The following is a 13,122-nucleotide window of genomic DNA, read 5'->3' on the forward strand; positions in this document are numbered from 1 at the left end:
CATAGATCAAAAATTCAGAGATGGACGTCGGTACCATCTCTAGCGGTACCATCGCTGGCTCATGTCTATACCTTGAGCAAAAATTCTCAAGGTATTGACATGTGTACTTAATGAAGTATAAGTCCGATACCTTTGAAAAATTCAGAGAGTATAAGAATGAAGTGGAGAATCAGACTAGAAAGAGTATCCAAACTCTTTAATCAGATCGAGGAGGTGAGTATTTAAATACAGAGTTTACTTAATTCCTCAAGGACAATGAGATTTTATCCCAATGGATACCTCTTTATATATCTCAGCTCAATGGTGTATCTAAAAGAAGGAATCGTACGTTGTTAGATATGGTATGGTGTATGATGAGTTTCACTGATCTATCTATCTCATTATAGGGATATGTCATAGAGATCACAACTTACATTCTGAACAAAGTTGCAACTAAGTCGGTAATGTCTACACCATATGAGATATGGAAAGGGAAGAAGTCCGATATTAAAGTTGTTAATATTTGGGGATACCTTGCCCACATTAAAAGACACAACCCTGATAAGTTAAAATCGAGGATGGAGTAATGCAAGTTTGTGGGATACCCCAAGGAAACTTGTGGGTATTATTTCTATCATCTCGATGATCAAAACATCTTTGTAGCCAAGAGAGCGGTGTTTCTTGAGAAGGAACACATTCTTAGTAGAGATAGTGGGAGTATGATAGAGTTGAGCGAGGTTCGAGAACCGAGCTTGAGCACCACTTTACAACTCGAGTCTATTCATATACATAACATATATACATAACATACAAGTTTCGACTTTACATAGATCCGATAGAGTATCTCATCCTCTTGAGAGATATGTGGGACATATTGGAGACGAGGATGTTGAGAATATTGATCCTTAGATCTACGAGGAGGCTATTATGAGTATAGACTTTGGGAAGTGATAAGAAATAATGAATTTTGAGATAGATTACATGTACTCCAATTGATAGGTTGATTACATATACTCCAACAAGGTTTAAAACATAATTGATATGCCCGAGGGTATTGAACCCATCAGTTGCAAGTGAATCTTTAAGAAAAAGATCAGAGTAGATGAAAATATAGAGATTTATAAAGCAAGACTAGTGGCTAAGGGGTACCGTTAAAGGTAATGTGTTGATTGTAACGAAACCTTCTCACCCGTAACTATGCTAAAATTTATTTGAATTCTATTGGCTATTGTAGCACACTATGATTATAAGATCTGGTAGATGGATGTGAAAACCATATTTCTCAATGGCAACCTCGAGGAGGAGGCATATATAATACAACCCGATTGATTTATGTCAAAGTACTACTCAAATAAGGTGTGCAGGTTGTTTAGATCCATTTATAGTCTAAAGTAAGCTTTCCAAAGTTGGAATATGAGATTTGATGAGACAATCGGATCTTATAGCTTCGTTAAGAATGAAGACAAGGCTTGTATATACGAGAAGGTGAGTGGGAGCGTTATCACCTTCTTTGTGTTATATGTGGATGACATCTTATCATTGGGAATGATGTAGGAATGTTAACCACTGTAAAAGCTTGATTATCTAGACACTTCTCCATAAAGGACTTAGGGGAAGCATCATATATCTTGGGGATTCAGATCTATATAGATAGATCTAAGAGAATGCTTGGCTTGTCCCAGTCCAGGTCTGGCATAAAAAATTCAAAGAGATGTCTCATACCGATGAGACATGAGATATCGCTTTCTAGGAGTATATTCTCAAAGACTCCTGACGAAAGGACGAACATCGATATGATACCCTAAGTTTTAGCGATAGGGTCTATCATGTATGTTATGCTATGTACCAGACTTGATATAGCGCATACTTTGAGTGTCACGAGCAGGTATCAGGCAGATCCAGGCTTGGAGCACTAGAAAGCAGTAAAGTGTATCTTTAAGTATTTGAGAAGGATTAAGGATTTTTTATTAGTATATAAAGGTAGTAGCCTAAGAGTTGAAGGCTACATAGACTCGAGTTTTCAGTCCGATATCGATGATAACAAGTCGAATTCGGGGTATGTGTATACCCTGAATGAAGGAACAATATGCTGGAAGAGTTCTAAGCAATATACTACTATTAACTCGACCACATAGGCGGAGTAAATTTCTGCAGTAGAGGCAACAAAGGAGGGAGTCTGGATGAAGAAGTTCATCACAAATCTATGAGTTGTGCTAGGTAGCGAGGAGCTAATTTCCTTATATTACGATAACAACAGGACAATTGTTTAAGCGAATGAACCCAGGTCTCATAAAAAATATTCTGAGGAAGTTCCAGCTTATAAGAGAGATCGTGACCCGAGGAGATGTAACAGTGGAAAGAGTTCCATTCGAAGATAATATTACAGATCCATTGTCAAAACCATTATCTCATATTGTCTTTAAGCGTCACAAGGGTCTAATGGGGATCAGACACATAGGTGATTGACTTTAGGTAAAGTGAGAGATTGTTAGTCATATGTGTCCTGCAAGCTAATCACGTGAGTGATGATATGTATGACTTGACACGCAGTCTTTTTACTTATTTTGACATTTTATCACTTTATATTGACTATTGCATATATGCATGTATATATTGTGATGTCCTAGGATATGTGTAATAGGAATCGGATTGTGATGATATCACGATAATGAGATCGATTCACTTTTAAACATAAATAATAAATAATCATAGTTATAGGTTACTCGAGAGGGACATTGAGATAACTGGACAGACTGGTGTATTGTATACCTGTCCATATGATGGATGCAGTTGGTCTCATAGCTACTTGTATGATGACACTAGGGATACAATATATGTGCTCATTAGGGAATGAGTTGACTGATTGATCCGCTTACAGAATGTTGGATGATTGATGATACCTTATTGTCAAACAACGATTCCGTAGTCTCAGTGGTGTATCTGCTCCTTAGACTTGAGACACTAAGAATGTCCTATATGAGTACTCCACTTTTTGATACTAGATTTATAGGTTTGGATGTCCCAGATCTAGCATAGTCAATCATCGAAAGTGATAGTCAACTTTACGAGGGCTATTGAGTGTTGATAGAGGATCATATACTCTCGGTGTTATGAAAGGAATATCCCATGTGTTCTTTCTCAGACAAATCCCTGACCATGGTAATTCGGATTGAGAGAGAAAGAGTTCTTCGGGAGAATCTGATTAGAGCGAGACTCGAGTAAAAACCGTATGGGTCTGACAGCACCATACCCGGTATACGATCTTTGGGATATTAGATGGATGAAGGACTATAGGTACATTGTAACTGAGGACAAACATGTCCAATAGATTGGATTCCTCTGTATCGTATGTTGACTGTGACATAGTGGCATAGTACATCCGCAGTCGATAAGTCGAGTGAATTATTATGGAGATAATAATTAATTGAGCTAGAATGAGTTCTAATAAGTATGACTCATGGCTAACTTGATATTGGGTCTAGAAGGTCACACACATATAGTATTAGAATAATTAATTAATTTAATAATAGTTTTAATTTTTTAATTATATATATTTAATTTTTAAAAAATTATGTGTAAATTTTTATGATTTGGTTAGTTTTAAATTTGAAATCATAAATCTAAATTAATTAATTTATAAAAAAGATTTGAGATTAATTATTATTTTGTAATATTTATTTTTAAAAAATAAAATAAAAATATAATTTAATAAGATTTGTCAAATTAGGGTTTGCTTTGAGTTCATATGACAATATATGACCAAACACATGTGGTGTGGCAGAACCTAGCTCATGTGACCATGTATTGTCTGGGCCATGTGGCTAAATACAGCTTATCCTATGTGGTTAAGTATGGTCTAGCCAATGTGGTTAAACATGATCAAGCTTGTATGATAAGGTAAAATCTAACCTATGTGACTAAGTATGATCCAACCCATATTGTTATGCATGACAAAATTAATATGGTCAAGCATGACTTAACTCACGTGTTCAAGTACAACCCAACCCATATGGTCAAACAATACCCAATTCATGCAGCTAGACACGACTTAACCTATGAGTCAAACATGACCTAGTTCAATAGTAAAGTTTAACCTAACTTGTGAGTAAGGCTCGACCTAGCTCATGAAATTAAGCTTGTATAGTTATTGACTAGTGCAAGACATATTGTTGTCTCTCTTTGTAGTTTGTTGTACCTTAGTTCAACATGTGTAACACATGTGACCCATATAAAACTTAGGTAAATCGATTTGATTTGAGCTAGCGCAACATAGTTCAATTTCTCTCCCTTTATTGTTTTGGTATTATTAGTTAACTAAATAAGTCATGTTTAACTAAATAACTCTAAACCAATTTGACCTAACTGAAATTAATCAAATCTAAATTTGACTAATCTACGATGATTTCAAACCCTTCAATAAGAATTTGAGATCGATTCTATTAAGTCATAATTGAATTGAGTTTGGTTTAAGTTTATTTGAATATTCAGTTAATTCTAATTAATTGAGGACTAATGAAAGATTAATAAACTTAAAAAATATAATTATATTATAATATTGATGTGATTATTATCATGTAGAATATATGATATATTAAATAGTTCATATTGGAAGTGCAAAATATGAAAAAAGCTACGAGTCCATTATTATGGTATGTTATATATCAAGAAGGATTCTTTATAATTGTTTATTATATTATTTTTTAATACATGCATTAATATAAATTAATGATCATGGTTGACTATTTGTCCCTTTCGAGCGCAAATAGGATAATTTCCTTCGAGGATTAATATGCTTTTAAGCATGACGATTAGATGATTTTTCTATTTGTCCCGCTTGGCTGGGCAAGGGATATCATTATGTTAAGAGTATGATATAGATTTTTTTCATTTATTGTTGAGAGAAATATATTTTATATAATATGTTTCTTCATCGAGAGTGCTTTGGTGTATTGTATAAGTTATATCACTGTTATTTATGTTAATGAGTTGTGTTATATGTGATTAATGCATGATTTGTTATAAGAATTATCATTATTTTTTTTGATACATGAGTTTCATAATAATTTGACATATTATCATTTCATATTAAATTATTGATATTTATATATGTTTCACAAGTATTGAAGATTAATTTTATAATTTTTCAATGGTTCTTATCTACATATGTGTGGTAGATGATGTATTTTTATCCTATATTTATTTTAAGAGTAACTTCTTAATAAATCTGAATATTGGGTGGAAGAGACTTTTCATTAATGACTCTATTGAGAAATTATTATTATTTTTAGTTAAAAATATTTATTATTATAAAGATAGATATTATTTTTTTAATTAAAAATATTTAGCATTATAAAAATTGATATTCAAATTCAAAGGTAAAAAAAAAAGTCTTCTATAGATTGTGAACTATGAAATTATAAGTTTTTTTTTATAGATATGAGAAGTGATAATTTAATAGTATTAGAACCAATCTAGTAACGCAAATAGTTATATGATTAGTTATATGATTATCATTAGATTATGATTCATATGTCTCGATTTGATATAGGTTATATTGAACAAGGATGTGATGTTCTTAAGTGAGAAAAATTATAATATCCTTAATTAGTTTCATAAGACAATGATTTATAACGTTTGGTAAATATATTATTGTTAACTTTAATTTTAATATTTTAACTAATTACGTGAATTCAACAGATCAGCTCCGTTCGAGTTGGACAATAAATTGAGATACATGATGTTGTGATGAGACTTGATTTATAGTTATGTGACTAGTGGAAATTCGAGAACTTACAAGATTATTTGATGAGCGTGTTAATGAATTATATTTTAAATATGTTTTGTGATTAAGAATAATTTAATTTAATTCCATGTGGCTCGATCAAATTTTATTAAATTAATCTAAATATTTTGACTAATCTCATTAAATTAATCCAAATTTTCACTGAATATGATTTTAACATGATTAATATTATTTTTTATTTATTGAGAATCTTTTATATTTTTTAGAAGATATTTTTTCCATGCAAAAAATAATAAATTGATGCGAAAATCCGAATATTGAGAAAATTCATAATAATATTTTTCGGATGATTTCCTACCAATATTAATAAACAAAAAAGAAGAAGAAGAAAATGGTTTTAATAGAAATACAAAGTGAAAGTTATTCTTCAATAAGGTTTAACTGCACAACTTGCTGCCACTTATAATTATTTTAAATATAATTTATTTCTTGAGATTATAAAACTATGACATTCTAACAAAACCTCGTCCCAAACCCTTCCCTCGCATTTCGCTATTCTGGTCACTCTGCGGGCCGTCCTCCTCCCCTCTGTTGCCATGTCTTCTCGGCTGGTCCGATCCCGCCTCCACGATCTTCTCGCGAGGCAGTGGAGCGGCCGCAGAGCCCTCGGTGTCTCCGCCACCCCTGTCAAGGAGTCCGTCGTCTCCTCCGATACCCTCCTCAACGATCAAACCCCTCCTCCTTACTCCGGCTCGCGATCGAGGAGCCTTCTCAAGTTCGGCGCGATCGCCGCTTTCACCGCCGCCCTCGGAACCACCGCCTACGCTTCCTATGGTATATGCCGTTTCCTTCTCCTTTAGCCACCTGCGTTTACGTTTTTCTTTTTTGTGGGTTTTTTTTCCCTGAATCATTGTTGAAACACTGTTACCTTTTGTTCTTTTTTGGGTTTTGAGGAAAGGATATATTTATCTTTAGCTAAATATTTAGTTTTTCTTGCGCGTACTTAATGGATCATGATACTGGTTATGTATTATATTAAATGATTTGATATACCATCATTGAGTCATTTCGTTCGTGCTTTCTTTTTCCCACTAAGTTTAAAATGGAGCATCGAATATCATATGCGTTATGTCGATTGTTTGTTAATCATGTTCTCCTCCTCATGAACCATTATATTTATGTTTAAATTTGACTCATCAACTCTTCTACTAATATCATCATACATTGCCTTCGCGTGAGTAAATGAATAATTAGACAACAAGAACAGCTAATTTTCATTGAACTCTATTTCTGACAGAGGGTGCATGGTATTGACTTTTGATTAGAGATCAGGATTTCTTTCTTCTTTCTTGAAAACATGGACATGTAAGTATCTGATGTCCGATTTTTGGTTGAAAGTGCTTCATGTTGCTAGTTAGATGATCACAAATTAACAGAGACAAGGCAGATGTTATTTTCTGTCTTCCTATTTAATGTTTAAAGGAAGTTTTTTTGTTCTTCGGCATAGTCCTTGGTGTTAATAATTTTTTACTGTCTGCGCTTGGTAATTTTTCAATATTTTTATTGGATATTCTATGTTATTTATTTTGCACGTCCTGAGCTCAGCATATACTCTAGATGAAGTGGAAGAGAAGGCAAATAAATTGCGGGCAATGACAAAAGGTCTAGTAGGAGATGACACATCTAGTTTCCAAGTAAGTATTATTTCCCCCATTAATATGATTAATAGTACATTGACAAGCTAAATAGCTCTATGTATCGAACATTTCAACTAGGATCCCTCTTTGACTGATAACCAACTTTTGGTTGCCATAGTGGAGAGATTTTATTGATTTTCATCCTACAGATCTGAAAATTTCTTCTTTTGCTTTTGTTTACACGGTGGAAGATGATAAAGCTTGACTATGTGTGGAGACCAAGTGGTGCATGTATGGTGCATAGATATTTCATCTTCCTGTTTTTGTATTGTTTTATTGTTAAATATATTTTAATAGCTTCATGACTTTTGAACTAAAATCTTGAAAGAACCTACGAATTTCTGTAGACAATTTTATGATCTATTGTTGTATTTCGTGAATTGATTTTTTAATTTAGGACCATTTCTTTTGTCTTACAGAAATATAACAATTTGGTCTATTCAACAGCAATGAAAGGTAAAGGCTCTGAAACATTCACTGAATAACCTTTAGTTTTCTTGTAAGTTCAATTTACAATTTAAAAGTTCCTTCTTCCAGTAGTGAAGATTTTTATGATATAAATTCATCCGATGGATTTGTTTGTTTACCTAAGATGGTTAAATTAATATTTTTCTAATCATTCCACCTTAAAAAGTAAATTAGAAACCTTGTAACTCTGTTATAACTATGTACAGAAGTGACAACATTTTCTGCATTTCACACCAGCAAGAACAACACAAACAAGTAATACCCCAATAAGCCATAAATTTCTGCAGCTCCCATGCAGTGAAAATTATTGTACATGTTATTAATTACTGAAGGGACCATCGACATATGGGCAGTGATTTGCACTGTCCAGGTTTTAGATAGTTGAGAACTTTGTTTGTATTAAGGAGAAGATTAACTAATTATGCTTGTAACTGCAAGGTGATGTGGTTTGCAATAGGATGTTCATTTTCTTTAAGTAAATCTCCATTTTGAAGTCACTGCTGAACTATAAAATTAAATTGAAATTGCATTTTAGTAATATGTCTAATTTAGTGAAACATGAAGAAATTATATTTGACATTTTTGTTACTTGGGTTCATATCATACCAATTGTATATCATTGCCCCTCACTGAATGTCCAAGAAGCCTATCAAGACAGGTGCCCCTAAAGTTAACATGGGTCTATAAGTTAATTAATACAATGCTTGTGATACAATAAATCAGTGCAAAAAGTTCCTTTCAATATAAAGTCTGAGGAAGACCAAATCATTTACCTCAGTAATAGCAGTGATCAGGTTTTCAATATCTTGTTCTAAACTATTGATGACACTGCAAATGGCAAGCAATAGGCCTTAGCTGCATGGAACACATTTGGCAGTGGTGGTGGTTGACACACTTCTTTCTGTCAGGTGGCATAATCACTTGGGTAGGTCATAGTGTATACCTTAGCTTGCCTGGACCTGGATTGTCCCGTATAGCATTCTATATCACTTTGTATGCAATGTTCATTTGCTCTATCTAATAAGTTTTTCAAATACTTTAATAAGTACCTTGAATCTCATTCTTGCTTAGTCAATGATAATAGGCATACAATGTATGGTCATTAATGCTATGCGATCCTTGACCGTTGCACGTGTTTGTAATCTATTCGCTACTATTTTATATCTAGTTCCGATTCATGTTCTCTTACTGTTATTCTTTCTCCAAGTAGTTCCTCTGAAGGCTGTTGAGTTATACCTCGACCTTAGGAGGACAATTGAAGATCAAGTTCGGGTTTGTAAATACTTGTTCTTAGCAATTCATGTTGTCTAGCAGCTTCATTCAGTTGCGATTATGTCTTTGTGTTTTGTTGTTAATTAGGGATTTACTGAACCATTATCAGAGAAGCTGCTTCCTGACTTGCATCCCCAAGAGCAACATGTTTTTACTCTTGTTCTAGACCTCAATGAGACTCTAGTATACTCTGACTGGAAGGTAACTTGTTTGCATCTTTATGAATATGATATATTTTGTTAGATGATATAAAAGTTACATCAATTGTGTATTAAAGTTTAAAAACCGAGAAAAAGATGTACCACCAATAGAAGTTATATTGGACTTTCTGTACAAGATAGCTGATTTGCAGACTCTGTTCATATTGATAAGCCTGCTTTTCCTCCAGCAAAATTGTTTCTGATAGTAACTTACATTGTAAGACAACCTGGTTAGCTAAACTATTATCAATAATTTATAAGCTATTCACACATTCATAAGATTTGTGTCAATCCTGACAAGGCTTGGTATATAAAAACACAATAAAATGAAAAAAAATAAAAAGAGGGATTCATTTTGAAGAATGTGCTATTACTTGGTGAAGAAAATGCTTCTTTTCTGCCCGGTGTTAACTGGGCCTATAACTTACATGGACTTATTTGAAGCTCAGCTTGAACTTTATATAAAGTTTGCCTGGTAGCTGCAATTTGTATGTGACTTATTTAAGCTTTTTGCCATCAATCTTTTTGGAATTGAATTTTATACTTGTTAATTTACTTGATGAATTTGATTTCTATGCACAATAGTTGCCTTTGTCTCTTCTCTTCTGTTTCTTTTTTTCTTTCATTTCTTAGTGTCTGATGTTATTATGCTTTTCCTATTAAAAGCGTGACAGAGGCTGGAGAACATTTAAACGACCTGGAGTTGATGCTTTCTTGGAGCATCTTGCAAAGTTCTATGAAATTGTTGTGTACTCAGATCAACTGAGCATGGTAAATTAAACTTAATCTATTTTTTGATAATTGAAAATTAGTATTACCCATGTTAATGGATTTTTTGGCAATATGGTTGCAGTATGTTGATCCTGTATTAGAAAGGTTGGATCAGAAAGGTTGCATTCGTTTTCGTCTGTCAAGAGCTGCAACAAAATATGTGAACGGAAAGCATTTTCGGGTATTGAGTTGTTTCCGTATCATTTGTCACCTTTACTGGCATGACTAAGCTATTTTAGAAACTATAATTGCCTAAATACTTTTTGAAATATAGGAAGAGGAGCTTGGATAAATGTTATCACTGATTAGAACTAAAGAAAATTTGTGTTTTAAATAGTTATGCTTAAAAGACTGGCTAAGTTTGAGGACAAAGTTAATATCTTGTATCCCAAGGGTGGCCAAGGATGATTTACTTAATAGTATGATGCAGTGAAAAAACAAAATCAAAAGCAATGAGTACCGATAATGTGACATAATAATACTTTGTGGTGGATGTTAAGTTTGCTCCATTGCAATTTCAGTGTGAAGGACACAGTTTATGGAGACTTCTTTGTTACATCTGGGTAAGAGTATGATACATAAAAATCTCCTCAGACCTTGTAGGAACCTTGTGGAAGAAGTTGCCTTTTTTTTCAATTGTAGATGCGAAGTTCAGATTTATGGTTAATATAATGGTGCACAGGGTCAGTGAAAAAATGGAGGCATTAAAGGAGCAGAAGGATGCTCCATGATTACAAACTCAGGGAGCCAGTGACCAACTCGTACTGGCTACCAAAAGCAAATCCTGTAAATGAGATGTGGGCAGTAGCTATTGTGGCCACTAGGAAGTTGGAAACCAGTAAAGATAGATTGACATTGTTAATTTATCAGTGTCAGAGATGACTTACCTGCACTAGTTTGAAATATCTTAGGAGTACCTATCATGACTAAAAAATCAATTCCTGTAGATGAAATATAGGTAGCGGCTACTGATGGTCACCGGAGTGTTGGAAACCAGTAAAGACAGGCTTCTTGATATTGTAGTTTGTCTGTGTCAGAGACATTTTATCTTTTGTCGTTGTTAAACAATGCAATTGGTATTTCAATTAGGATGCATAAAATACAAAATTTGTACTGTATGTTTCATTGCCTACTTATTCTTCACCTTCCATTTTGTTTTTTTATCTTTGGAATTTATGCAGGATTTATCGAAGCTGAATAGAGATCCTTCACGGATACTCTACATTAGTGGGCATGCTCTAGAATCTAGTCTTCAGCCTGAGAATTGTGTGCCAATTAAGCCCTGGAAGCTAGAAAATGATGATACTGCACTTTTGGATCTCATTCCTTTTCTTGAATGTAAGTTATATATATAAGAGTATGCAGGTTGTTTTTCTTTTTCATCCTTGCTGCCTAGGCTTCAAGTTACTTAAAATCTGCATTTGTGACTTTTCAACTCAGATGTGGCTCTCCACAGTCCTACTGATATAAGATCTGTTTTAGCATCTTATCAAGGCCATGATATAGCTAGTGAATTTATCGAACGCTCCAAGGAACATCAGAGGTAAGTGGTGCATTTTATTTGCATTAGTTCTAGACAGTAGGCACTGTAATGTTGCCGTGGTTAGTCATAAAAGCAGGTATGATATTTATCATACTTCAAATTTCATCTTTTCTTCAAATAATGTATATTGTTTAAATACCTAAAACCTCATTCAGGTACAAGATATATTTGATTAACTTCAAAATTTAGATTTAAAAGTGATGGTTTATCCCCAGCAAAGAGAAGCGCAGATTCCTATATGAACCTACTTATATTCCTGTCACTCAGAATCTCCATGTGGTGAGGTGCCATAACAAATACTTCTCACTTGTATGATGATGTAGTCATTGTAGTTGCAGCTGGTGCATGAGGCATCATCGAAGAGTGTCAGCGATTTGTAAGGTCTGATTTACACAGAACCAGGCCACCATGGCAAGTGTAGGTTGAGAACGGGCTATTCATGATTCTTAATTCTTGACTGGCCCTCTTTTTAGCTTTTATAGAACTTTTGTGTTGTAGAAGAGAAGACACATGGTGGTATATGATTGTTTCATAAGTTGTTATCATTGTGGGGGCAAAAAAATCAATACATAATATGACTAATTAAGTTTGGTGTTGGATATAAATCCTTCAGAATGCTATATTGCAAGAAACACTTGGTTTTGAAAACACCAATTATTTTGCAGGAGGATGCAAGAACAGAAGCAGCATCGTGGTTTCTGGAGGCGTTGAAACTGGTATGCAATCGCCATATCGTTTGTATTCGGAAAAAACACGGGCACTTGATCTTGTGCAACCTGTTGACGGAGCTGCTCCTGCTCTTTCTCTTTTGCTTTTCGTCAGTCTTTCTCATCTTGGGAGCTTGCTTTGTACCGATGATAAATGCCCAAATTAAATCAACTGTAATCAATTTCTAAATATGGTGATGGGGTGTTCGGCTTTCCATAAAGCCTGTGTGTGTTGGGTCACACACAATTTTCTTTTATAGACGTAATTACCATAGAAAGTGCATGTATCTGGTGATTTGCTAATGGTAGCGATTTCATATTGGTTATGATCTTTTTATCGTACCATGTAACGATGTTGCTGCACCAGCTGAGCTCAACCGTGCCACTCTTGGTGGGCATGGACGTTGCTTTGCTTTCAACCATGCCTCTCGGAGGATAATGTTGCTTTGCTCCAACTGTTGTCCTTAATTGAACTCAAATAGCTGAAGTTTGACTCAGACATGATCAAATCAATCACAAACACAATATTCTGAGTAGAATAGAACCCAATAAATTTCTTACGATTCTGTCGGTGGCTTTTTTGTCGTATTTATGGTCTATATATAATGGTTTTGTTAATGTTGTAAGGATCATATATAATGTTTTTGTTAATGTTATAAGTATAAAAATTATAATTATGTGATTGTTATATGAAAAAAATTTAATATTAAAATTGAGATCAAATAATGATATATTAATTTTA

At 33.8% G+C, this 13,122-nt stretch overlaps 1 protein-coding gene across 2 annotated transcripts; it reads left to right on the forward strand.

Moving 5' to 3' along the window:
- Positions 1-6,262: 6,262 nt before the first annotated feature.
- LOC104000412 (mitochondrial import inner membrane translocase subunit TIM50) lies at positions 6,263-12,706 on the forward strand. Of its 2 annotated transcripts, none has more exons than XM_009422444.3 (10): positions 6,263-6,556; positions 7,328-7,416; positions 7,839-7,875; positions 9,098-9,159; positions 9,247-9,360; positions 10,026-10,130; positions 10,213-10,311; positions 11,312-11,468; positions 11,571-11,673; positions 12,339-12,706. In XM_009422444.3, the coding sequence occupies exons 1-10, from the start codon at positions 6,319-6,321 to the stop codon at positions 12,382-12,384; spliced, it is 1,050 nt and encodes a 349-aa protein (XP_009420719.2). In that variant the 5' UTR covers positions 6,263-6,318; the 3' UTR covers positions 12,385-12,706. The 2 variants fall into 2 exon arrangements, with proteins under 2 accessions (XP_009420719.2, XP_009420720.2); XM_009422445.3 differs by having other exon boundaries at positions 7,340-7,416.
- Positions 12,707-13,122: the final 416 nt, after the last annotated feature.

The sequence above is a fragment of the Musa acuminata genome, chromosome BXJ3-10, assembly GCF_036884655.1.
Source record: "Musa acuminata AAA Group cultivar baxijiao chromosome BXJ3-10, Cavendish_Baxijiao_AAA, whole genome shotgun sequence".
Classification (NCBI taxonomy): Eukaryota; Viridiplantae; Streptophyta; class Magnoliopsida; order Zingiberales; family Musaceae; genus Musa; species Musa acuminata.